The following is a 26,895-nucleotide window of genomic DNA, read 5'->3' as shown; positions in this document are numbered from 1 at the left end:
CCTTTACTGCTTTTGTGTAGTAGTAGTGGCGGAGGGAAAAAAGTAGCCCACGCACATCCAATCACTAGCTGTCATGCATAATGTATTATATCAGACTTTCATTCACAGATATACCCAATAAACTGATCCACTCTTTGATTGCTTCATATGCTTAGGTTCACCCCCCCTGGCAACATATCACCCACCCCATATATCAAATCATTTCAATTCATTCTATCCAATGCACACCTCTCACTACCCTTGATCACTTTAATCCCTATACCCCAAAACTTCCTATATACCATTCTTCCATCTCCTCCTCAGTCTCCTTATATATTTCAGATACATTTTCTTTTTTTTATCATACTTTGTCGCTGTCTTCTGCATTAGTGAGGTAGCGCAAGGAAACAGACGAAAGAATGGCCCAACCCAACCACATACACATGTATATACATACACGTCCACACACACACATATACATATCTATACATCTCAATGTATACATATATATACACAGACAGACATATACATATATACACATGTACATAATTCATAATGTCTAGCCTTATTCATTCCCATCGCCACCCCGCCACACAAGAAATGACAACCCCTTCTCCCCATATGTGCGTGGGGTAGCACTAGGAAAAGACAATATATAAATATATACATATATTTATTTTCATTTTATTTATTTTGCTTTGTCGCTGTCTCCCGCATTACCAAGGTAGTGCAAGGAAACAGACGAAAGAATGGCCCAACCCACCCACATACACATGTATATACATACACGTCCACACACGCAAATATACATACCTATGCATCTCAACGTATACATATATATACACACACAGACATATGCATATATACACATGTACATAATTCATAGTCTGCCTTTATTCATTCCCATTGCCACACGCAACACATGAAATATATATGGGAATGGGAATGAATAAATGCAGACAGTATGAATTATGTACATGTGTATATATGTATATGTCTGTGTGTATATATATGTGTACATTGAGATGTATGCATATTTGCGTGGGTGGACGTGTATGTATATACATGTGTATGTGGGTGGGTTGGGCCATTTCTTTTGTCTGTTTCCTTGCGCTGCCTCGCTAACGCGGGAGACAGCGACAAAGCAAAATAAATTATATATATATACAACATATAGGGAAAAGGGTGAGAACAAAGGACATAAGGGGAGTGGGGGTGGAATGGGATGTATTTAGGGAAGCAGTGATGGCTTGCGCAAAATATGTTTGTGGCATGAGAAGCGTGGGAAGTGGGCAGATTAGAAAAGGTAGTGATTGGTGGGATGAAGAAGTAAGATTATTAGTGAAAGAGAAGAGAGAGGCATTTGGACGATTTTTGCAGGGAAATAATGCAAATAAATGGGAGATGTATAAAAGAAAGAGGCAGAAGGTCAAGAGAAAGGTGCAAGAGGTGAAAAAGAGGGTAAATGAGAGTTGGGGTGAGAGAGTATCATTAAATTTTAGGGAGAATAAAAAGATGTTCTGGAAGGGGGTAAATAAAGTGCGTAAGACAAGGGAACAAATGGGAACTTTAGTGAAGGGGGCTAAGGGGAGGTGATAAGTAGTGGTGATGTGAGAAGGAGATGGAGTGAGTATTTTGAAGGTTTCTTGAATGTGTTTGATGACAGAGTGGTAGATATAAGGTGTTTTGGTCGAGGTGGTGTGCAAAGTGAAAGGGTTAGGGAGAATGATTTGGTGAACAGAGAAGAGGTAGTAAAAGCTTTGCAGAAGATGAAAGCCGGCAAGGCATCGGGTTTGGATGGTTATGCAGTGTAATTCATTAAAAAAGGGGGTGACTGTATTGTTGACTGGTTAGTAAGGTTATGTAATGTATGTAAGACTTATGGTGAGGTGCCTGAGGATTGGCAGAATGCTTGCATAGTGCCATTGTACTAAGGCAAAGGGGATAAGAGTGAGTGCTCAAATTATAGAGGTACAAGTCTGTTGAGTATTCCTGGGAAATTACATGGGAGGGTATTGATTGAGAGGGTGAAGGCATGTACAGAGCAGCAGATTGGGGAAGAGCAGTGTGGTTTCAGAAGTGGTAGAGGATGTGAGGATCAGGTGTTTCCTTTGAAGAATGTATGTGAGAAATACTTAGAAAAGCAAATGGATTTGTATGTAGCATTTATGGATCCAGAAAAGGTGTATGATAGAGTTGATAGAGATGCTCTGTGGAAGGTATTAACAATATATGGTGTGGAAGGCAAGTTGTTAGAAGCAGTGAAAATTTTTATCAAGGATGTAAGGCATGTGCACAGGTAGGAAGAGAGAAAAGTGATTGGTTCTCAGTGAATGTTGGTTTATGGCAGGGGTGCGTGATGTCTCCATGGTTGTTTAATTTGTTTATGGATGGGGTTGTTAGGAAGGTGAATGCAAGAGTTTTGGAAAGAGGGCAAGTATGAAGTCTGTTGTGGATGAGAGCTTGGGAAGTGAGTCAGTTGTTGTTCGCTGATGATACAGCGTTGGTGGCGGATTCGGGTGAGAAACTGCAGGAGCTGGTGCCTGAGTTTGGTAAGGTGCGTGAAAGAAGAAAGCTGAGAGTAAATGTGAATAAGAGCAAGGTTATTAGGTACAGTGGGGATGAGGGACAAGTCAATTGGGAGGTAAGTTTGAATGGAGAAAAACTGGAGGAAGTAAAGTGTTTTAGATATCTGGGAGTGGACTTGGCAGAGGATGGAACCATGGAAGTGGAAGTGAGTCATAGGGTGGGGGAGGGGGGGAAAAGTTCTGGGAGCGTTGAAGAATGTGTGGAAGTCGAGAACGTTATCTTGGAAAGCAAAAATGGGTATGTTTGAAGTAATAGTTGTTCCAACAATGATATATGGTTGCAAGGAGTGGGCTACAGAGAGAGTTGTGCAGAGGAGGGTGGATGTGCTGGAAATGAGATGTTTAAGGACAATATGTGGTGTGAGGTGGTTTGATCGAGTAAGTAATGAAAGGGTAAGAGGGATGTGTGGTAATAAAAAGAGTGAGGTTGAGAGACCAGAAGAGGGTGTTTTGAAATGGTTTGGTCACATGGAGAGAATGAGTGAGGAGAGATTGACAAAGACGATATATGTGTCAGAGGTGGAGGGAACGAGAAGTGGGAGACCAAATTGGAGGTGGAAAGATGGAGTGAAAAAGATTTTGTGATCAAGGCCTGAATATGCAGGAGGGTGAAAGGCGTGCAAGGAATAGAGTGAATTGGAACGATGTGATATACCGGGGTCGACGTGCTGTCAATGGATTGAACCAGGGTATGTGAAGCATTTGGGGTAAACCATGGAAAGTTTTGTGGGGCCTGGATATGGAAAGGGATCTGTAGTTTTGGTGCATTATACATGACAGCTCGAGACTGAATGTGAGCGAATGTGGCCTTTGTTATCTTTTCCTAGCGCTACCTTGCACACATGCAGGGGAAGGGGATTGTTATTTCATGTGTGGTGGGGTGGCGACGGGAATGAATAAGGGCAGACAGTATGAATCATGTACATGTGTATATGTGTGTATGTCTGTGTGTGTATATATTTGTATATGTTGAGATGAATAGGTATGTATATGTGCGTGTGTGGACGTGTATGTATATGCATGTGTATGTGGGTGGGTTGGGCCATTCTTTCGTCTGTTTCTTTGCGCTACCTTGCTTACGCCGGAGACAGCGGCAAAGTATAATAAATAAATAAATGAATAACAACATGTGCAGTTCCTTTTTGTCAGCCTCCCTCACTCATCCTCTTCATGTGCCCCAAATTTCTGTATAATAAGATCAGTCCTCAAGAAAAATGCACTGTTTATGTGGTGTCAAGCCACATATAATCCTCAGGAATATATATTAATTTGAGGTTTTCTGCAGACGATATAGCACCTCAATGTACTACTAACGATGGCACACAAATCACATTGCACCAAAATCAATCAAGGCCTTATCACTTATCTCCTACAACTAGCTTACAAAAATAAGCAATAAAAAAGCATGATTCAATTTTTAACCTAAACATTAGTAACTTTAAATACAAGATCATAACTTGACAGCTACCAAATTATATGATTAAATCTTAAAGTCTGCATTAAAAGTTGCAAAACTTTCAGGCAAGTTGCATCATCTAACCATCTATTACATAAATAATGTGATGCACAGAAATACCTCAGCATTATGCAGTTCTACTCTTATGTCTTAATTAGTCTCAAAGGCATATACTTCCTGTTGTTCTTACTTGTTAATTTCTTCATGTACACCACGTGAAATCATATTCCTCTTCACACTTTGATTTTTTGTTTAACCCACCAAGTGTTTATGCATGGGAAAGTGCATGGGCTTGATTTTCTAAAAGAAAAGGAGATAAATAAACAATCATTTATGTTCATTACAGTCTGCGAGTGTTTGCAGTGAAACTTTATTGCAGAATACATTGGTCTTTTCAACTGCCTTGAAACATTGCACACATTGTATGTTTGGAAAATCACTTCAGTTCAATAATGAATAACCATGAGAAACGCCTACAGAATACAGTGAATCACCTACAAGTATAGCAATGAACAAGAAATTGACTGGGGTCTTCCTAAATTGAAGATATACCAAAGAAATGCATGCAAAGAAAAAAGTATATGGGAAATTAACAATCTTTCTTTGTCTATTAATGCTGAAGTACATACCCATGCAAGTTTTTGGAGTTTTCTCCATCATAATAATTAAATTCATATCACATATAGACCTTGATGGAAGACAACACCTATACTTCCCCGATACCGACGGTACTGGCAAAGCCAATAATATAAGACTTGACCAGACTAGATTAATTAGGTCCATTCTCAACACTGTATTCTGTGGCGATCTCAGATGCTGTTAACAAAGGAGCAAATGTTTAGTTACTGAGGTTACCTGCTAACAGCATGTGGTAGGTCTAGTGATACATGGCACAACTACCTGATCATGGCAGCTGTTACTTCTATGTTAGCTTGATACAATCACCAGGTGACAGAATAATGAATTGCAATGAGATTTATGGTAAGTCAACAGCAAAGATGAGACAGTACTGTTTACAGTTCATAAATTCTGTTTACAGTTAGGAGTGATTATTTTGAATGGTGAAGTAGACTTTCCTCCAAAGAGCACTGAAATGAAGGGAAAATAAGGCCTTTGTACGTTGATCAGAACAACAGAAGGCAGCTCAGAGCTGCAATGATGAGCCTGTACAACTCTCAAATGCTGCACCTTAAATGAATCAGAATAAGTAACAAAAGTATTTGCCAATGTTACCAATAGGAAGCAGTTTTATCACATATCCATCTACGATGACAACTGGCAATAACATCAACTAGAGCTTCAAGCTGATTACAAGCAAAACTCAAGTTACTCCATGAAAATATAGCCCATAATGGAGAAAAAGAAAATAATCCTTGAGATATGCACAGGCTCAACTGGGCAGCCAACCTAGGAGGCAATGTAAGCAGCAGCCCCCATAAAGAAATATGGTACAGTTCAAAAGCACTAAAATGGTGCTTCAAAATGTCACAAAAAAAAAAAAAAAAAAAAAAAAAAAAAAAAAAAAAAAAAAAAAAATCAAAACGGGTGGGTTCTACAACACAGTCAAATGGGGCTATTCCAAGAGCCCTATTACCATTAATCCCCGAAAGACATCAAGACCTAAATGGATTGCAGGCAAACTCATGGCAATGTGTCAGTGACACCACATTCACACAATCCACTGGGCACACTTTCCTATTAGCTGTCATATGCTGTGAAGCACTTCTGATGCATATAAAATTATGCATACATAAATAAACATGTGTTGCTTACTTTAGTATACCTCCCAAAGATAGTCTGTGAGCAGTTTCACGTCACAGAGAGCATGGCTGAGAGCTACCAATCAATGGAAAGCTTAGTTCAATTAATCTTTGGTTTATGCACATTACACAAGAGGAGATCCATTGAAAACTTTTTTCATACATAAGTCTCTCATAATGTGTTTGTTGGGATTTGAAAAAAAATATATCAAAAACACTGGCATCTGGAACTATGCATTTTTACATGAAACCATCTGGAGCAATGAGCCTGCAAACATGCATGCACATACACACAACTGAGAAACCTGTTAGCTACTTTTATCTTTCCTCCTTTTGACTGTTTATTTTTCAGTAACATATTTCACTGCACAGTACACATTTTTTTGATTCTCAACAGTTGACATAACCATTACAAAGATACTAGATATTCACTGGTACACAAAACTACTTAGTTCTCTTGGGGCATACAGTAGAGCATATAACTGCAGAACTCCAACTCTGCACAACAAAATAACACAGCCTAAATAACATGTCAACAGTGGGCCCAGTTAACACCTATCTGGGAAAAGTGCACACAGCAAATGCAGGCAGTAGAGAAGCTAGCTGATAAGTCTGGCAGCGAACATTATGTGAAAAGATGATTTATTCAAAAACTTTACGAGGAAGATTTGTGAGGCTTTAACTCAGTGATCTGGATTCAAACAAAAGTATTCTTAATAAGACACCACTATACCAGGCTAGAAATTACCAATGGTTACATTTGAGTAATACATGTAGGAGTTAAATGTAACCAAATTGCACAGACAACTATTTTGACCACATGACTTTGAATGTTATCACAACAGTAGTGCTGCTACCAAACCATTTTTCTGTCCACTTCACAACTGCAGGTTAGCCTTGGGGAAAGGATGTTGGAATGGTGTTGCCACAATGAGAAATTTGTAATGAATATTAATGAAGGAAACTCAAAAACAAATGTTCTAATGAATGTAAAAATTTTTCATTTAACTCTGAAGTATGTACTTATACAAAAACACCAAAATACTCTATAAGTAATTTTATTAACAATACATGGCAACATCAAAAGTACCCATTTAGGCTTTGTACACTGAGGCACCACTGCTGCAGTCTTGGAGGGGATTCCAAGAAGAATACCCGGTCTACTGCCTAATTGACCAGCTTCTGATGGGGGTTCCTACACTCAATTAAGCAGCCTCCACGGGATGCCATAATTCACCCCATGAGTCTTCCTCATCTTCATCCTAAACTTTGGACCAAAAGGAGCTGCATCCTCTGGCTAGGACTTCACTAAAATAGTTCTTGAGACTAGAAGATGTAAAAGACACTTTATGGAGGTACATACCTCAAGCACAGCGTGTTAAGTATCACAATATGCAGGAAAACACGGTGCATTTGCATCTTCAAATGTCTTTGTGAGCAGCGAAAGCCAAACATTACTCTTTGCTTTTTTATTTGTTTTTCACATCCCAATTAAGTGTTTCTGAATTGGACAACAGAGTAACTGGATACACTCCAGACAAAATCTGCTCCAAAGAAGTCTTCTTCTTTGAAGAGGAATAACAACATCACAACACTAATCACTGTATCTGAAGTTCCACACAATACTTTTTAATCTCATATTCTGTAGAAGTATTGCAGAAACTCCAATTGTTATAATGTATACGTACATAACTCATTCAATCACACACATTCTGAAAAGCACTGCTTTAATTTCAAATGTTAAGTGTATATTTATATATATATCAATACCACTTCAGTATATATCATATATAACTTTCCTTAACTAAACACCTGAGGTGGTGAAATGCTTTGACACCCTCATTCTCATATATATTAACGAATTTATTCTCTCTTGCAGGATATAACAAACTAATAAGCAGAGATCACAAGAGTAATTTGACCTCTTTGGGAGCAAGATATTGTATATAACATAAGTTCCTCCAGTTCAAAGCGGCCTGAGATATTGAGACTGGAGTCTGCACTTTAAGTCCTCATGCTTCAAGATAGCAGACATCCTTCCTCATCAGTAAATCATATATCACTTTGCAAAGGCCAAGTTTGAGCACAAGGAAATTCAATTGTTCTTTCCACACTAGTGCAAACCTTTGCTACTTATGCTTACATTTAAATTCCTTTCCAGTCACAGATTAAATGTTATCTTTATCTGGGATTTGTTTATTTTGTTAAAGAGGTCCCTTTATAAAAGCATCCAGGACCCAATGCAAGACAAAACAGCCTTTATCTTCTGTGGGTACTCATTCCCTAGTTGTCCATTTCCCTGCCCCTAAGGCACACAAAATTGCACACCCAATTACGTTTCCTCTGTGCTTCCAGCTGCTCTCCAATACTGGATATTCTTAGGGTCCTCTTCCATCAATCGTAACGTCACTTCCCAATCTGGAAAAAAAAAAAAGTAAAAATTTCTTTTCATGATTAAGAAATTGTATATCAAATCGTTATCAACCCCTTTTTTTGCATAACAATCTACACATATTGCATATGTTATTTCCCAGGTTACTACATATAAAAATTGGTATTAAAGAAAGATGCCCACTGTACTTGGGCAATTGTCTACTCTTGCTCTATATACAATTATTTTCTCAAAATTCAACCACACATTTTTATTCCTTCCATATTCCTAATTACATTAAAACAAAATGAGGTTCACTTACAATCTTAAGTCTAATACTCTTAATGATATAATAAGAAAAGGGGGATTCTTTTTTTCATACATATTAGCCATTTCCTACATTAGCGAGGTAGCGTTAAGAACAGAGGACCGAGCCTTTGAGGGAATATCCTCACTTGGCCCCTTCTCCACTCTTTCTTTTGGAAAATTATGATGAGAAAAGGGGGAAAGTATGTCACAAAAATACATCTCTAATAAACTATCGAGTACACCATTATTTCATGTTCCTACAGAGACAGTCCTGGAAAAAGAGGAAGAATGAGTAACTGGTTTTCAATTTACAGCTGGGGTTCATAAATCTTTTGATGTTTATTGATCACATTAAAAAATTATCCATGCCAGGAAATTACAACCAAAAAATATGGGCAGGATTAAATGAATATACATGGAATGCTGACTCTAAACCAACTGAAGTTAAACTACCGAAACACGATCTTTTTATATTGAAAAGTAATACCTGGCCTGCTTGCAACAAGTACTGCCATTAAGTACTGATTGCAAAGTGAGACTGGAAGAATATTATTTGAAATGGTTTAAAACAATACACACCTAAACAGGAAAAAAAAAAAAAAAAAAAAAAAAAAAAAAAAAAAAAAAAAAAAAACACCACGATAATTAGCTCAAATGCACACAAAGATTTTGAGTCAGATGAATAATTGAGCTTCATTTTGGATACTTGGGAGGAAAAAACATTACAAGAGTACCACAAAACATCATAAGTTAGCAACTGGGATTTTTTTTTTTTCTTTTTTTTGCTTTGTCGCTGTCTCCTGCGTTTGCGAGGTAGCGCAAGGAAACAGACGAAAGAAATGGCCCAACCCACCCCCATACACATGTATATACATACGTCCACACACGCAAATATATATACCTACACAGCTTTCCATGGTTTACCCCAGACGCTTCACATGCCTTGATTCAATCCACTGACAGCACGTCAACCCCGGTATACCACATCGCTCCAACTCACCCTATTCCTTGCCCTCCTCTCACCCTCCTGCATGTTCAGGCCCCAATCACACAAAATCTTTTTCACTCCATCTTTCCACCTCCAATTTGGTCTCCCTCTTCTACTCGTTCCCTCCACCTCCGACACATATATCCTCTTGGTCAATCTTTCCTCACTCATTCTCTCCATGTGCCCAAACCATTTCAAAACACCCTCTTCTGCTCTCTCAACCACGCTCTTTTTATTTCCACACATCTCTCTTACCCTTAGGTTACTTACTCGATCAAACCACCTCACACCACACATTGTCCTCAAACATCTCATTTCCAGCACATCCATCCTCCTGCGCACAACTCTATCCATAGCCCACGCCTCGCAACCATACAACATTGTTGGAACCACTATTCCTTCAAACATACCCATTTTTGCTTTCCGAGATAATGTTTTCGACTTCCACACATTCTTCAGGGCTCCCAGAATTTTCGCCCCCTCCCCCACCCTATGATCCACTTCCGCTTCCATGGTTCCATCCGCTGCCAGATCCACTCCCAGATATCTAAAACACTTCACTTCCTCCAGTTTTTCTCCATTCAAACTCACCTCCCAATTGACTTGACCCTCAACCCTACTGTACCTAATAACCTTGCTCTTATTCACATTTACTCTTAACTTTCTTCTTCCACACACTTTACCAAACTCAGTCACCAGCTTCTGCAGTTTCTCACATGAATCAGCCACCAGCACTGTATCATCAGCGAACAACAACTGACTCACTTCCCAAGCTCTCTCATCCCCAACAGACTTCATACTTGCCCCTCTTTCCAAAACTCTTGCATTCACCTCCCTAACAACCCCATCCATAAACAAATTAAACAACCATGGAGACATCACACACCCCTGCCGCAAACCTACATTCACTGAGAACCAATCACTTTCCTCTCTTCCTACACGTACACATGCCTTACATCCTCGATAAAAACTTTTCACTGCTTCTAACAACTTGCCTTCCACACCATATATTCTTAATACCTTCCACAGAGCATCTCTATCAACTCTATCATATGCCTTCTCCAGATCCATAAATGCTACATACAAATCCATTTGCTTTTCTAAGTATTTCTCACATACATTCTTCAAAGCAAACACCTGATCCACACATCCTCTACCACTTCTGAAACCACACTGCTCTTCCCCAATCTGATGCTCTGTACATGCCTTCACCCTCTCATTCAATACCCTCCCATATAATTTACCAGGAATACTCAACAAACTTATACCTCTGTAATTTGAGCACTCACTCTTATCCCCTTTGCCTTTGTACAATGGCACTATGCACGCATTCCGCCAATCCTCAGGCACCTCACCATGAGTCATACATACATTAAATAACCTTACCAACCAGTCAATAATACAGTCACCCCCTTTTTTAATAAATTCCACTGCAATACCATCCAAACCTGCTGCCTTGCCGGCTTTCATCTTCCGCAAAGCTTTTACTACCTCTTCTCTGTTTACCAAATCATTTTCCCTAACCCTCTCACTTTGCACACCACCTCGACCAAAAACACCCTATATCTGCCACTCTATCATCAAACACATTCAACAAACCTTCAAAATACTCACTCCATCTCCTTCTCACATCACCACTACTTGTTATCACCTCCCCATTTGCGCCCTTCACTGCAGTTCCCATTTGCTCCCTTGTCTTACGCACTTTATTTACCTCCTTCCAGAACATCTTTTTATTCTCCCTAAAATTTAATGATGCTCTCTCACCCCAACTCTCATTTGCCCTTTTTTTCACCTCTTGCACCTTTCTCTTGACCTCCTGTCTCTTTCTTTTATACATCTCCCACTCAACTGCATTTTTTCCCTGCAAAAATCGTCCAAATGCCTCTCTCTTCTGGGATATGAAATAAAATTAACATTCCATACGGCCAAAATTTACTAATGTTTGGCAATACCCCATTTCATGTCCTCTCCACTTTCCAAGCAACTCATAGAAGTAATCCAAACAAAACTAACCAAGGAGGTGACAGGGCTGATAGCATGACCTAGACCTACCTTAAGTATGCACAAAGACCTAAGCCCATCTGAATACATGTTTCCTGAACCATCAGGCATTGCAACAGCAACACCTCAAATAACTTGCATTGACTAAAGCAACACCCTCTTAATTTCAGTTTCTGAGATACTGATGGAGAGAAAAAAGGGGACAGTATTAAGGAATAGCAGCACATGAAACCAATACCAACTGTTTTTGAGGGTATGTATCAGCAACCATCAAAACATCAAAAGAGAGAGTATGATATCCACTTGCAGCTGGACCATCTATGACCATTGCCAGCCTATCTAAAGCCCAGGGTGTATATACTGTAGGAATGGTTGATACCTTGGATGAAAAGACTGCTGAACCTGAGGAACTAGAAAGTGAAGGAGACACAAGAGAAAAATGAAACATGACAGCGACAGCTCTGAAACTTATCCCGACAACTCACACAGATGATGAAAACAGATGCTGATCAGCTGGTAGTGCCTGTCCAAATAGTCAAAAGTGAAATATATACACTTGTATCTAATGAAAAAATCAAACTTATACAAAGACACACGAGAAAGAAAATAAACAAACAAATAACTTATAACTGCAAGTCCTCCAAAAGTTGCCAGATGGAAAGATTGTACAATAGTTTTGAAATTATTTCAGCTTTTTCCCATATCTTTTCCGGCAAACATACCTTGTCTCTATGGAGTCACTCATCCTATATAAAAGAAAATACCAGACAGACAACTAAGATTTGCATAAGAAATTAAAAGAATATGCAGACAGACAATTAAGATTTACATAAGAGAGTAGAAGAAAATGTGATCAGAAATAACTTTCCCAGATAAATCTCTATCATTTGAATAAGTATCAATGGTGATATGTACTCACAAAAAAAGGATATAAGGACAAATTAATTGTGCTAATGCAAACATTAAATACCAAATATATATAGGGGAAAAAAATAAAAGCAGAGAGAGAAAACACATGTTCATGCATCTGGCAGTGCTAAAGGGAATTACCCTTGCACACAAGAAAACTTTGCCCCTTCCACAAGATGGCCAGGGGAGCTACCGGAACCTGTTTTCTGTCTTACTCTGGGATAAATACTCTACCAATTTTTAAAGTCAAAATATGAAATAAATAGCCAATTATTCTACTTAAGTCCCTCCACACACAAGGGTATCTTATATCTACAGCAGGTTCACAGTGAATGAGTTAAATGGTCCAATCTCTGTTTTGATTTATTCGTGTGTGAAGAGTAACTTTGGAATCCTTTCTTGATTTTGCATAACTTTCCTGCATTTCATTACTTCTACATCAAAATTCTTTACTTTCTCATCCAATTTCCTTATCTTTGTTTCTTTTGTTGCTCCTTTTCTTCATCATCCTCGCCTTCCTTTAATACATATAGTTTTCTGTCTCAGAAAAAGTACTTTCCTTTTCTTTGTTATTTTCTCATAGGTATTTGGCATAATCTCACATAGTATCTCTTTGTTTGTCACTAAGTTATTCTCTCTACAAATCTCATTCCATTTTGTGCTTAGAATATTCTTCCTATCTTTTGTCGTGGTGATGATCTGTATCACAACCCACTGTCATTTTCTGTGGTCGTAGCATCACGTTCATAATCATTCACTTCTATTTCATACACTGTAATGATTTCTATGATATGATCTGACAGACGAATCATGTACTTCTCTATCTGAAAACAGTGCAAAGTCACTTGCAAAAGCATAAGATCAATCATGTTGCTATATCTCATTTGTTGGTTCTTTAACTACACACAGTTGAATGATTCACATAAAGCAATTAGTCTTTGCAGCTGTTCCATTTCATCTGATGATCCATTAATTCTTCTTTTATGGCTGTATGTGCATCATAATCTGCTTCTCTTTCCTGCCATTCAATCAATGGAAATTAAAATTCATCAGTCCTTATTATTATCAGGACAAGTTATTCTATCCCTTCAATGTTTCCTTAAAATCCTTTAAAATACTTATAGTCATTCTGTCTAAGTTTTGGTGGTCTATATGACACTAAATCTAATGTGTTTATGGCTGGGATCTTCATTATAATTAGTTCACATCTACTGTAACTCATCTTCATTACCCGTTTTCCTTCAAAACTATTTCAGACATATATTGCTAAACCTCCTTGTCTAAATTTGGTTCTCCCTTCTCTAGAGAGGGAAAGAGTTCTCATCCATATATTTACAATGAGACTTTGCCAAAATGATGGGGTTAGTACAAGGAGCTCAGCCCATGTCCTATTTCAAGAATAAGTCTGTTCTTCTTAGCTGACACCTCCATTATAAAATGTTCTATTCTTGATTCATCTGGGACTGATTTGAACCATGTCAGGTACTCTTTTAAACAATGCTGTAGTTGTTCCATGCATGATTATTTTATTTCTCCTGGCAATGAATAATTGTTCTAAATTCCTGGTTGGGGTGTCGTATATTTTTGTATACTTTAATCTGATGATCCATGGTATTCTTGATGACTTAAGTACTCGGTATATTCCCTGTTGAGAGGTTTTCAGGTTTAACACATTTTCACTGTTACCTTCAATTTGTTGCCATACACACATTATCATATATCTTTCTCTTTTTCTCTTTATATCAAACAGTTGCACTTCAGCGTTTCAAGATAGTCCACATGTTCCATCCCCTCAATCCTGCTTAGGAAGCGCTATCAAATTCTAATATTCTAACATTTTTTTCATACTTGATCGCCATTTCCACACTTGTGAGGTAAGGTCAGAAACAGACAAAGAAAGGCTGTACCAGCTCACATACATTCTCTTGCTGTAATTGGTATTGCTTCAAAACCACAGCTCCCTATACAAAACCAGGCTCCACAGACCTTTCCCTGGTTTTCACTGAATGCTTCACAAGCCCTAATTCAATCACTGAACAGCACATCAACCAATGTGTAACAGCATCATCCCACTTCACTCTATCCTGGACACAACTTTCATCCTACTGAATTTCAGGACCCAATCACTCAAAATCTGTTTCACTCCATCTTCCCAGAAACAGCATCATTCCAACTCACTCTATCTTGTACATGTATTTCACCCTACTGCATTTTCAGGACCCAATCACTCAAAATCTGTTTCACTCCATCTTCCCATCTCCAATTTGGTCTCCATGTTCTCCTTGTTCCCTGCCCTTCTGAAAGATATATCCTCTTTATCAACCTTTATCACTCTCTCATGTCCAAATCATTTCAGCAAACCCTCTTCACTACTCTCAACCAAACTCTTTATCATCACATTTCTCTTACCCTTTCATTACTTACTTGATCAAACCACCTCACACCAAAAGGGATAAAGGTGAGTGCTCAAATTACTGAGGTATAAGTTTGTTGAGTATTCCTGGGAAACTATATGGGAAGGTATTGATTGTGAGGGTAAAGGCATGTACAGAGCATCAGATTGGGGAAGAGCAGTGTGGTTTCAGAAGTGGTAGAGGATGTGTGGATCGGATGTTTGCTTTGAAGAATGTATGTGAGAAATACTTAGAAAAGCATATGGATTTGTATGTAACATTTATGGATCTGGAGAAGGCATATGATAGAGATAGAGATGATAGAGACTGATAGAGACTGTGGAAGGTATTAAGAATATATGGTGTGGGAGGCAAGTTGTTAAAAGCAGTGAAAAGTTTTAATCAAGGATGTAAGGCATGTGTACGAGCAGGAAGAGAGGAGAGTGATTGGTTCTCAGTGAATGTCGGTTCGCGGCTGGGGTGCGTGATGTCTCCATTTGTTTATGGATGGGGTAGTTGGGGAGAAGAATGCAAGAGTTCTGGAGAGAGGGGCAAGTATGCACTGTTGTGGATGAGAGGGCTTATTCAGGTGAGAAACTGCAGAAGCTGGTGACTGAGCTTGGTAAAGAGAGTGAAAGAAGAAAGCTGAGAGTAAATGTGAATAAGAGCAAGGTTATTAGGTACAGCAGGGTTGAGGGACAAGTCAATTGGGAGGTAAGTTTGAAAGGAGAAAAACTGGAGGAAGTGAAATGTTTTGGATATCTGGGAGTGGATTTGGCAGCATATGGAACCATGGAAGCGGAAGTGAGTCACAGGGTGGGGGAGGGGGCGAAAGTTCTGGGAGCAATGAAAAATGTGTAGAAGGTGAGAACATTATCTCCGAAAGCAAAAATGGGTATGTTTGAAGGAATAGTGGTTCCAACAATGTTATATGGTTGCGAGGCATGGGCTATAGATAGAGTTGTGTGGAGGAGGGTGGATGTGTTGGAAATGAAACGTTTGAGGACAATATGTGGTGTGAGGTGGTTTGATCAAGTAAATAATGAAAAGGTAAGAGAGATGTGTGGTAATAAAAAGAGTGTGGTTGAGAGAGCAGAAGAGGGTGTTTCGAAATGGTTTAGTCACATGGAGAGAATGAGAGAGGAAAGACTGACAAAGAGGAAATATGTGTCAGAGGTGGAGGGAATGAGGAGAAGTGGGAGACCAAATTGGAGGTGGGAAGATGGAGTGAAAAAGATTTTGAGCGATCGGGGCCTGAACATGCTGGAGGAAGGAAGGTGTGCAAGGAATAGAGTAAAATGGTACGATGTGGTATACCAGGGTTGACATGCCGTCAATGGACTGAACCAGGGCATGTGAAGCATCTGGGGTAAACCATGGAAAGTTTTGGGGGACCTGGATGTGGAAAGGGAGCTGTGGTTTTGGTGCATTATACATGACAGCTAGAGACTGAGTGTGAACGAATGTGGGCTTTGTTGTCTTTTCATAGCGCTACCTTGCGCGCATGTGGGGGAGGAGGAGGTTATCATTTCATGTGTGGAAGGGTGGCAATGGGAATGAATAAAGGCAGCAAGTATGAATTATGTACATGTGTATAAATGTATATGTCTGTGTATGTATACATATTATGTACATGTGTATATATGTATATGTCTGTGTATGTATACATATGTATATGTTGAAATGTATAGGTATGTATATTTGCGTGTGGACGTGTAATGACTAAAATTACTGAAATGACTGTGTGTATGTGGGTGGGTTGGGCCATTCTTTTGTCTGTTTCCTTGCGCTAACTCACTAACGAGGGAGACAGCAGCAAAGTATAATAAATAAAGAATAACAAATATATATGGATGTGCTGGAAATGAGATGTTTGAGGACTATATGTGGTGTGAGGTGGTTTGATCGAGTAAGTAATGAAAGGGTAAGAGAGATGTGTGGTAATAAAAAAAGTGGTTGAGAAAGCAAAAGAGGGTGTTTTGAAATGGTTTGGTCACATGGAGAAAATGAGTGGGGAAAGATTTACAAAGAGGATACATGTGTCAGAGGTGGAGGGAACGAGGAGAAGTGGGAGACCAAATTGGAGGTGGAAAGATGGAGTGAAAAAGATTTTGAGTGATCAGGGCCTGAGCATGCAGGAGGGTGAAAGGCGTGCAAGGAATAGAGTGCACTGGAACGATGTGGTATACCAGGGTTGACGTGCTGTCAATGGATTGAACCAGGTCATGTGAAGCGTCTGGGGTAAACCATGGAAATGTATAGGTATGTATATGTGCGTGTGTGGATGTGTATGTATATACATGTGTATGTGGGTGTGTTGGGCCATTCTTTCGTCTGTTTCCTTGTGCTACCTTGCTAATGCAGGAGACAGCGACAAAGTATAATAAATACGTAAACAAATATATGTGTGTGTGTGGATGAGCCATTCTTCATTTGCTTCCTGGCACTACCTTGCTTTGCTTTTTTTTTAATAATTTCAAATTTTACTGATTTCCTCCATGTAGGAGATACCATTTCCAACACTGAAATGTCCCAAAAGGGTCACGAGATCCTTTTACCAAAAAAAATGTCAACCAGTTTACCTGCAATCAGCACATTAAAAGAGGAAGTCAAGATATTGCACATGACCAATTAAAATCTTACCTATCACTAAAAGTCAACATGGGGCATCATATATTTTTGAAAAATGCTGCAGCTGCAAGGAGAGGTATAATACTGACAACTCTATTTATGGTATAACTATCAGTAAAGCTTAAATTTACAGCCATCTTACCTGCTCACTAATTCTGAAAATTCTTAAAAATAACTCCATCATGTAAACAACTGTAAAATCAAACCATCAATTTCTTGAGCAATAACTAACTGATCTTTCTTTTACCTACAAAAATGTTAGCTACCACCTGCTTTAGCAATGCTGTAAGAGCAATGAATAAATACTGTAAAACCAAATATGACCTTGTACTCAAAATTACCATCAATAAGGGTTCAAATATCTCTCTAAGAAAAAAGTTATAAGCACCTACGAGTAAATACATCATACAGACAATATGAATGCAATTTACCTTTAGAAACATGTCTAATGAGTTCTTCATAGTTGTAGCTAATCCTGTCATTCTTGGGCGCTTTGAACCATTTACTAAAGTCTTTAGTCACAGTAAGATTGTTCTTAAAGTGGTTGTTATTAATATTACAGTTACTGTCTTCACTATCTAACACAAAATTTTCACTCCTATTCACATCATTATCACTTGTCACAATGGATTCATCAAACCCAAATTCAATTCCACTGACACTGTGATTGAACTTGGCATTGTCTGTAAATACAACAGCAGGCTCCAGTTTTTTCATACGACTAGTATCACCAGACTGTACAGCGAGTGCCAGAGACCCATTCTTGGTCTGTTTACTCTGGCCCTTGCTGCCAGGCAAATGCTTGTCCTCACTAGCATCCCCCACTGACAACCCATTAGCACTGCTTAGTAAATGAACAGAGGATGGATCTGGTAGCAAGTTTTGTTCAAGATGTGAATTCTGCTCATGATGTGGGTTTTGTTGGGATTGTGGGTTTTCTTGGGGTTGTGGACTTTGCTGAGGTTGTGGGCTTTGCTGAGGTTGTTGGCTCTGCTGGGGCTGTGGGCTTAGCTGGGGCAGTGGGCTATGCTGGGGCTGTGGACTTGGTTGGGGCTGTGGACTTGGTTGGGGCTGTGGACTTGGTTGGGGCTGTGGACTTGGTTGGGGCTGTGGACTTGGCTGGGGTTGTGGGCTTTGCTGGGGTTGTGTGCTCTGCTGAGGCAGTGGGCTCTGCTGAGGCTGTGGATTTGTCTGGGTAACTGAACTCTGTTGTGGATACTGCTTTGGCTGGGAATGTGGATTTGGCTGAGTGTGTAAACTTTGTTGGTGAGGTGAAATTTGTTGGGGATATGAAATCTGCTGTGGATTTGAGCTTGGCTGATGTGGATGTGACTGTGGGTGAGGATTTTGTTGTGAATGAGGATTTTGTTTGGGGTGTGGATTTTGCTGCAAATGAGGGTTTTGCTGTGAGTGTGGATTCTGCTGCGAGTGCAGGTTTTGTTGTGAATGTGGGTTCTGATGAGAATGAGGATTTTGCTGTGAATGGGGGTTTTGTTGCAAATGAAGGTTTTGCTGGGGAAGTGAGTTTTGAAAATGTGGACTTTGTTGAGAAATTGGATTTTGTTGGGGATGTGGGTTTTGATGTAAATGTGGATTTTGTTGGGGATGTGGGTTTTGATGTGTGTGTGGATTTTGTAAGGGATGTGGGTTTTGCATATGGGGATTTTGTTGGGAATTTGAGTTCTGCTGTAAATGTGGACACTGCTGGGACTGCAAACCAGACTGGGAATGTGGCATTGGCTGAGGATGTGAATTCTGTTGGGAATGTGAGATAGGTTGTAGAAGTGCATTTACAGAGGGATGAGGAATTGACTGAGACTGCAAACTGTGCTGTGGTTGTGGACTCTGATTATGCTGTTTTGAATGCTGTGGATGTGTTGTTTGCTGGGGCTGCTGCTGGAGTGATGGAGGAGGTTGTGAAAAAGACTGGGGCTGATGGGGCAACTGCTGGGTATGTTTTAGTTGTTGATTTGACTGTTGTGGATGATTCTGCTGGGGATGGTATGAGTGGTTTTGACTTGGATGTGGATTTTGTCGTTGACTATGTTGTACTGACTGTTGCTGAGATGGATTATACTGGTGGTGATGAGTATTCTGCTGATAGTGCACATTCTGGTGTTGCTGTTTAGTATGCTGGTAATGGTGCTGTGGATTGTGCAGCTGATGATGATGATGATGATGGTGATGCTGCTGTGGCAACAGTGGAAGTGGCTGCTGCTGTATATTTGGATTTGGCTGTGATATCTGATTCAAATGAGATTGTTCTTGATGTTGAACTAATGTTTGTTGATGCTGCTGAGGCTGCAGTGAAGGGTTTGGAATAACTTCATTCTGATTCTTGATAGGTCCCTTTTCATTTGTTATACTGTCAGCATTATCAACCACTGTGGGTAACAAAACACAGTCTACAGTTTCTTTCAGCTCAATGTTGTTCTCAGTGACAACAGACATTTCTTTTAACTGATCAATTTTATGCACTACACAAGGATTTGCAGGATTCATCACTAGACTATCACTTAAGTGGTTGGTCCGTGATTCACTTAATTTCATAGAGGATGCAGCACTAGGGGGTCCAATGCCACCTAAACTTTCAGCTAAAGATGGAAAATTGTCATCTAAAATATTTGTGGGACGAGATTCACTCAATGTTGGCAACTTCGGGTCCAACTGCTCTACATTTTCATTAAAGGTGGGTTCTCCTTCCAACTCCTTAAGAACAACAGCCCCTGGTTGACTGGTTGAGGGTGATATTCGCTTCATTTGCGTTCGGTTGGCTGAAGCAGCAAGTTTTGCAATGTTTGCATAAGAGGCTTGAGGTGTTGAGTCTGAGGAGGGTGGAGGTTTACGGACATCAGGTCGGGGTGTTATGGAAGGAAGAGGCATGGAGTGTACAGAATCATCCCCATCAGAACCTGAATCCTCACTGTGGGGAGCACTTGTAGTAGTAGCTGTGTAACGCTCTCCTCCATACCTGTCACCTACACCCAACTGTGACCACTGTGCCAAGAATGAGTTATCATGTGCTGTACGTGGTCCTTCCACAAAATTTATGTGAGGTCGCTCATACCCTCCACCTGACCTCTGGTTTGACTTAACCTGACAGAATCGAGGATAACGTAATCCTTCATCACCATACACATTTCCATTATTGCTGCCACTAAGCCTGTCTGAGCCCCCACACTTCAAACTCTGAGATACTGTCTGAGAACCATTTCTATATCGTTTACTCCTTTTCCTATTGCTTACAACTTCAAAGTCAAGGACATCAGCAGTTTGGAATGCTTCTCCAGCATTATAAAATTCAGCTTTGAATTCCGAAGTCATCTGACGTAACTCAACCTCATTGTCATTTGCTACATCTATTATTTCTGATTCTTTTGTGTAAAGTCCATCTGATAATAAGTTATTCACCTTATCAACTTTCTTATTATTGTGATATGCATTTAAAACACTGAGTGACATATCCCCATCATCTACAGTTACCTGCTTACGTATGTCATGCACACTGTCACTTTGTTTACTCTTTGACACAAGGTCTTCAACACTGCTAGATTCACGCAAATTGCCAGAACCTTTCTTATTTTTCTTTGCATCACTTTTATTTTTCTTATTATTATTTGCTTTCTTCTCTTCTTCCTTTTCTTTGTTTCTCCTATTATTATCTCGAGGCAATTCACTCACAACAACACTACTCTCTTCACTTTGTTTACACCGACCATCCTCACTTTTACATTTCTCACTAACAATATCCTCACATAACTTTTCTGAATTTTTATTTTTCTTTTTTGGGCCTTCCTTTTCCTCCCTATAGTCATCTTTCTTCCCTTTGTGTTTCTTCTTGTTTTTAACATTTGAAGAATCTTCTTCAGCTCCTAGGTATTTAAGAATATCATCAAGATCCTGGTCACCACGAAATCCTGGAGTCTCTTTAATGTTTACAATGTCCTTTTCTTTGTTGGCCTGGAAGATATAAAATATATATCATTCATCAACTATAAGGTCAGACTTTTCTTAATCGTTTAAAAAGTGTAAATCTGTGACGTGCCTCTAATTAGAAATGTGAATACATATCATTAAGTCACTAGAACTAAACTAAGTGGCTACCTACTTTGATAATTAACAAACTAAACTCTTTATTCTGCAGTAAAGTTGACTACAAGTCTCAAGAACAGAAGTTGCACTTGCAGTGGCTTACTAGCAGCTACCCTTCCCCAACCCAAGTAGGAAATGCTTTCTCCTGCCTGCAATGCAATGAAAAGCTTTCATGTTAAATAAGTTGATGCTTTCAGCCTAGAAATGTAATGTGCAGTAAACGGGAAGCGTGTGATGGCAACTGTATATCATTCAGGTGTAAAGTACCTAAAGACAGAAAGGATTTATAATTCAAAACTAATCTTCTTTTACCTGACAAAGTTAACATATATGAATGTACAAACAATTAATAAAAAATGTTTTCATACTGAAAGCAGGCAATCACAATTTAATATCAATGGGAGAGTGAAACATCTTAATATCATCAAAGAAATACAATACAGACTTCTATCCAGTAATTTGGTTTTTCTTACAATACAAGCATTCTAAAACATATATTTATAACAGCAAGTACACATGCAACTTTCATTTGAGTATCATTACACACAAGCACCTATCTGGCTATATCATCATTAACTCCTTTCTCAATTAAAACTCTATGAGGCAGATGAGGTACATTCTGCTTCCCAATCATTCATTTACATCCTCTACCCATATCCAGTGTCTAAAACTGAAACAAGAATTTCCATACAAATTGTGCTTCTTTAGACTAGTTTTTGAAATGTATGCAGGATCAGTATAATATCTGCATGATGTAGAACTGGAAGCAGTGTGTGAGTTTACAATTCTGACAGCAAGGTTAAATGAGGATGGTCAGAGGAAAGGTAGAGTTGATATAAAGGTCTTGCTGAGAGAAAAATAAGGTGCATTAAAATAATAAAAACTGAAAAAATGAGTTGATTGAATGGACTACAAGGACCTCTCGATTTATGTGGATTTGATTTACACCATTTTTAGAACAACTTGCATTGTCCATTTACATATTCTTTTAATTTACAGGGCTCAAGTTTGGGTTAATGCAATCATCAATGAAACCACAGCATAGTGGTGTGGCGATGCCAGTGCAGGATACAATCTATAGTCATGGAGTGCTATAGTATTTTATGCCATAGTATACTGTACATTGCATGTGTTTAGCCCCTTGCATCACACCACCAAGGTGTCTTTTAAGTTTCCCAGTACATGTGGAGCTAATCAGTGTAAGACCATCATCATAAAGGTTAAGATGGTTGAGCTCAAATGCTATGAGAAGCGACTGGACTTAGTGAATCTACTTTATGGACTGTAAGCAACAATGCAGAGAATATCAAGGATAGTGCCAAGAGTGGTACATTAATCAGTGCACCTAAGATCTCATATTCCTAAAGCTCAATTACAGAGATGTTTATTATCATATACATTTATAATACTTTGTCACCGTCTCCCACCTTACGAAGGTAGCGCAAGGAAACAGTAGAAAGAACTGCCCAATCCATCCAGATACACATGTATATACATGCACGTCCACACACGCACATATACATACCTATATTCATACACAGACATATACAAATAAACACATGTACATAATTCATACTTCCTGCCTTTATAAATTCCCGTCGCCACCCCGCCACACATGAAATGACACCCCCCTCCCCTGCACGTGTGCGGGGTAGTGCTAGGAAAAGACAACAAAGGCCACATTCGTTCACACTCAGTCTCTAGCTGTCATGTATAATGCACCAAGCATACCCATTTTTGCTTTCCGAGATAATAATCTCGCCTTCCACACATTCTTCAATGCTCCTAGAACTTTTGCCCCCTCCCCCACCCTGTCACTCACTTACACTTCCATGGTTCCATCCGCTGCCAAATCCACTCCCAGATATCTAAAAAAAACACTTCACTTCCTCCAGTTTTTCTCCATTCAAACTTACCTCCCAATTGACTTGTCCCTCAACCCTACTGACCTTGCTCTTATTCACATTTACTCTTAGCTTTCTTCTTCACACACTTTACTAAACTCAGTCACCAGCTTCTGCAGTTTCACACCCAAATCAGCCACCAGTGCTTTATCATCAGTGAACAACAACTGACTCACTTCCCAAGCTCTCTCATCCACAATAAACTGCATACTTGCCCCTCTCTCCAAAACTCTTGCACTCACCTCCCTAACAACCCCCATCCATAAACAAATTATACAACCATGGAAACATCATGCACCGCTGCCGCAAACCGACATTCACCAAGAACCAATCACTTTCCTCTCTTCCTACTGGTACACATGCCTTACATCCTCAATAAAATCTTTTCACTACTTCTAGCAACTTACCTTCCTCACCATATACTCTCAATACCTTCCACAGAGCATCTCTATCAACTCTATCAGATGCCTTCTTCAGATCCATATATTTCTACATACAAATCCATTTGTTTTTCTAAGTATTTCTTACATACATTCTTCAAAGCAAACACCTGATCCACATATCCTCTACCACTTCTGAAACAATTACAGAGATACTGCAACAAAAGTAGTGTACATGGATCAAATACCAAACTCATGAAAATGTTCCCATCAGCAGATTTCTATTTCCACCATGGACAAAACTGGATCACTTTGGATGAGTATGCCTTTGAGAACATTAATTTCCTATGAAGAGAAGACAGCATCGGGATTCAAAGTGTTATTTTCTGTTTTTATTTATAGTATTAATTGTACATTCCACTGTCCAAAAAAACACATTGTCTGCCTCCCATATATTTCTGAAGATGATATATGGCTGAGGTATATTGTGGTTACAAGCATATGATGCTCTCAGGGGGAAAACATCGTGCATTAGATCACTGACACTAGTGTTTCTAACTGTGTGAGCATCAGCAACCCACTTTAGTGTGGTTTAGGCTTTACTCTTCCAGGCTGCCACTTCATTTTGGAAATCTCTTTTCTGGATACTTTTCTTCTTCCACCAGTAAGTACTTCAAGATGGTTGGCTCTTACCTTTCTGAGGAGGAGTAAATTCTAATTCCAATTTATGGGTACACTTGAGATTTACAGGAGCACTGGCACTCACAATGCACAATCAGGAAGCTGCTTCCTGCACATGGCATCATCCCCTTGCCTCAATCAGGAGATCAAGACTCTATGGACCCAAAACATGGACCTAGAATACTTCAAGAACCTTGCCAATTTCAAGCCTAAAAATCTGCAGATGGTAATAAAAGCCAAAGAATAGATAATAAAATATCAAAATGTTGTTTCCTGTGGGTGGGATGGTGCCAGGAATGCATGAAGGCAAGCAAGTATGAATATGTACATGTGTATATATGTATATATCTGTATGTATATGTATGCATATGTTGAAGTGTATATGTACGTTATATGTGCATGTATGGAAGTTCATGTATATATGTGAGTATATGATCCATAAATCCATACAAATCCATCTGTTTTTCTAAGTATTTCTCGCATACATTCTTCAAAGCATACACCTGATCTACACATCCTCTACCACTTCTGAAACCACACTGCTCTTCCCCAATCTGATACTCTGTACATGCCTTCACCCTCTCAATCAATACCCTCTCATATAATTTCCCAGGAATACTCAACAAACTTATAACTCTGTAATTTGAACACTCGCCTTCATCCCCTTCGCCTTTATACTATGGCACTATGCATGCATTCCGCCAACCCTCGTGCACTTCACCATGAACTATACATACAATGAATATTCTCACGAACCAGTCAACAACACAGTCATCCCCTCTTTTAATGAATTCTGCTGCAATACCATCCAAACCAGCTGCCTTGCCAGCTTTCATCTTCCACAAAGTTTTCACTACCTCTTCTCTGTTTACCAAATCATTCTCCCTGACCCTCTCACTTCGCATACCACCTAGAGCAAAACACCCTATATCTACCACTCTATCATCTAACACATTCAACATACATTCAAAATTCTCACTCCATCTTCTCACTTCACCACTACTTGCTATTACCTCCCCATTAGCCCCCTTCACTGATGTTCCCATTTGTTCTCGTGTCTTACGCACTTTATTTACCTCCTTCCAAAACATCTTTTTATTCTCCCTAAAATTTAATGATACTTTCTCAACCCAACTCTCATTTGCCCTCTTTTTCACCTCTTGCACTTTTCTCTTGACCTCTTGACTCTTTCTTTTATACATCTCCCAGTCATTTGCACTATTTCCCAGCAAAAATCATCCAAATGCCTCTCTCTTCTCTTTCACTAACAATCTTGCTTCTTCATCCCACCACTCACTACCCACTCTAACCTGCCCACCTCCCACCTTTCTCATGCCACAAGCATCTTCTGCGCAAGCCATCACTGCTTCCCTAAATACATCCCATTCCTCCCCCACTCCCCTTACGTCATTTGCTCTCACCTTTTTCCATTCTGCACTCAATCTCTCCTCGTATGAGACAGTAGATAGAGATGGAAGGTACTAAGATTATATGGTGTGGGAAATAAGCTTTTAGAAGCAGTAAAAAGCTTTTATCAAGGATGTAAGGTATGTGTACAAGCAGGAAGAGGGGGAAAAGACTGGTTCCCAGTGAATGTTGGTTTGCGGAAGGGGTGCGTGATGTCTCCATGGTTGTTTAATTTGTTTGTGGATGGGATTGTCCGGGAGGTGAATGCAAGTTTTGGAGAGAGGGGCAAGTATGCTTGGGAAATGAGTTAATTGCTGTTCGCTGATGATATAGCACTGGTGGCTGATTCAGGTTAGAAACTCCAGAATCTGGTGACTGAGTTTGGTAAAGTGTGTGTAAGAAGAAAGCTGAGAGTAAATCTGAATAAGAGCAAGGTCATTAGGTTCAGTAGGGTTGAGGGAAGTAAGTTTGAATGGAGAAAAACTGGAGGAAGTAAAGTGTTTTAGACATTTGGAAGTGGATTTAGAAGCGGATGGAACCATGAAAGCGGAAGTGAGTCACAGGGTGGGGGAGGGGGCAAAGGTTCTGGGAGCATTGAAGAATGTGTGGAAGGTGAGAATGTTATCTCAGAGAGCAAAAATGGGTATGTTTGAAGAAATAGTAGGTCCAATAATGTGATATAGTTGTGAGGCATGGGCTACAGATAGGGTTGTGCAGAGGAGGGTGGATGTGTTGGAAATGAAATGTTTGAGGACAATATGTGGTGTGAGGTGGTCTGATTGAATATGTAATGAAAAGGTAAGAGAGATATGTGGTAATAAAAAGAGTGTGGTTGAGAAAGCAGAAGAGGGTGTATTGAAATGGTTTGGTCAAATGGAGAGAATGAGTAAGGAAAGATTGACAAAGAGGATATGAGTGAGGGAAGATTGACAAAGAGGACATATGTGTCAGAGGTGGAGGGAATGAGGAGAAGTGGGAGACCAAATTGGAGGTGGAAGGATGGAGTGAAAAAGATTTTGACCACGATTGGGGCCTGAACATAC

The 26,895-nt window shown here is 39.5% G+C and overlaps 1 protein-coding gene across 5 annotated transcripts in view; it reads right to left on the bottom strand.

Moving 5' to 3' along the window:
• Positions 1-4,353: 4,353 nt before the first annotated feature.
• The window catches only part of LOC139754995 (uncharacterized), a 206,171-nt gene continuing 183,629 nt past the window's right edge, over positions 4,354-26,895 (bottom strand). For all 5 annotated transcript variants that reach the window (XM_071672896.1, XM_071672894.1, XM_071672895.1 and 2 more), the window contains 2 exons: positions 17,820-21,348; positions 4,354-8,201 (listed from right to left, as the gene is read on the bottom strand). In XM_071672896.1, the coding sequence (XP_071528997.1) occupies positions 8,116-8,201; positions 17,820-21,348 (3,615 nt within the window). In that variant the 3' untranslated portion in view covers positions 4,354-8,115. The remainder of the gene's footprint in view (positions 8,202-17,819; positions 21,349-26,895) is intronic.

This window comes from Panulirus ornatus, chromosome 18 (genome assembly GCF_036320965.1).
Source record: "Panulirus ornatus isolate Po-2019 chromosome 18, ASM3632096v1, whole genome shotgun sequence".
Taxonomy (NCBI): domain Eukaryota; kingdom Metazoa; phylum Arthropoda; class Malacostraca; order Decapoda; family Palinuridae; genus Panulirus; species Panulirus ornatus.
Note: the sequence above shows the minus strand (reverse complement) of the source record. Positions and strands in the feature narration are given on the sequence as shown.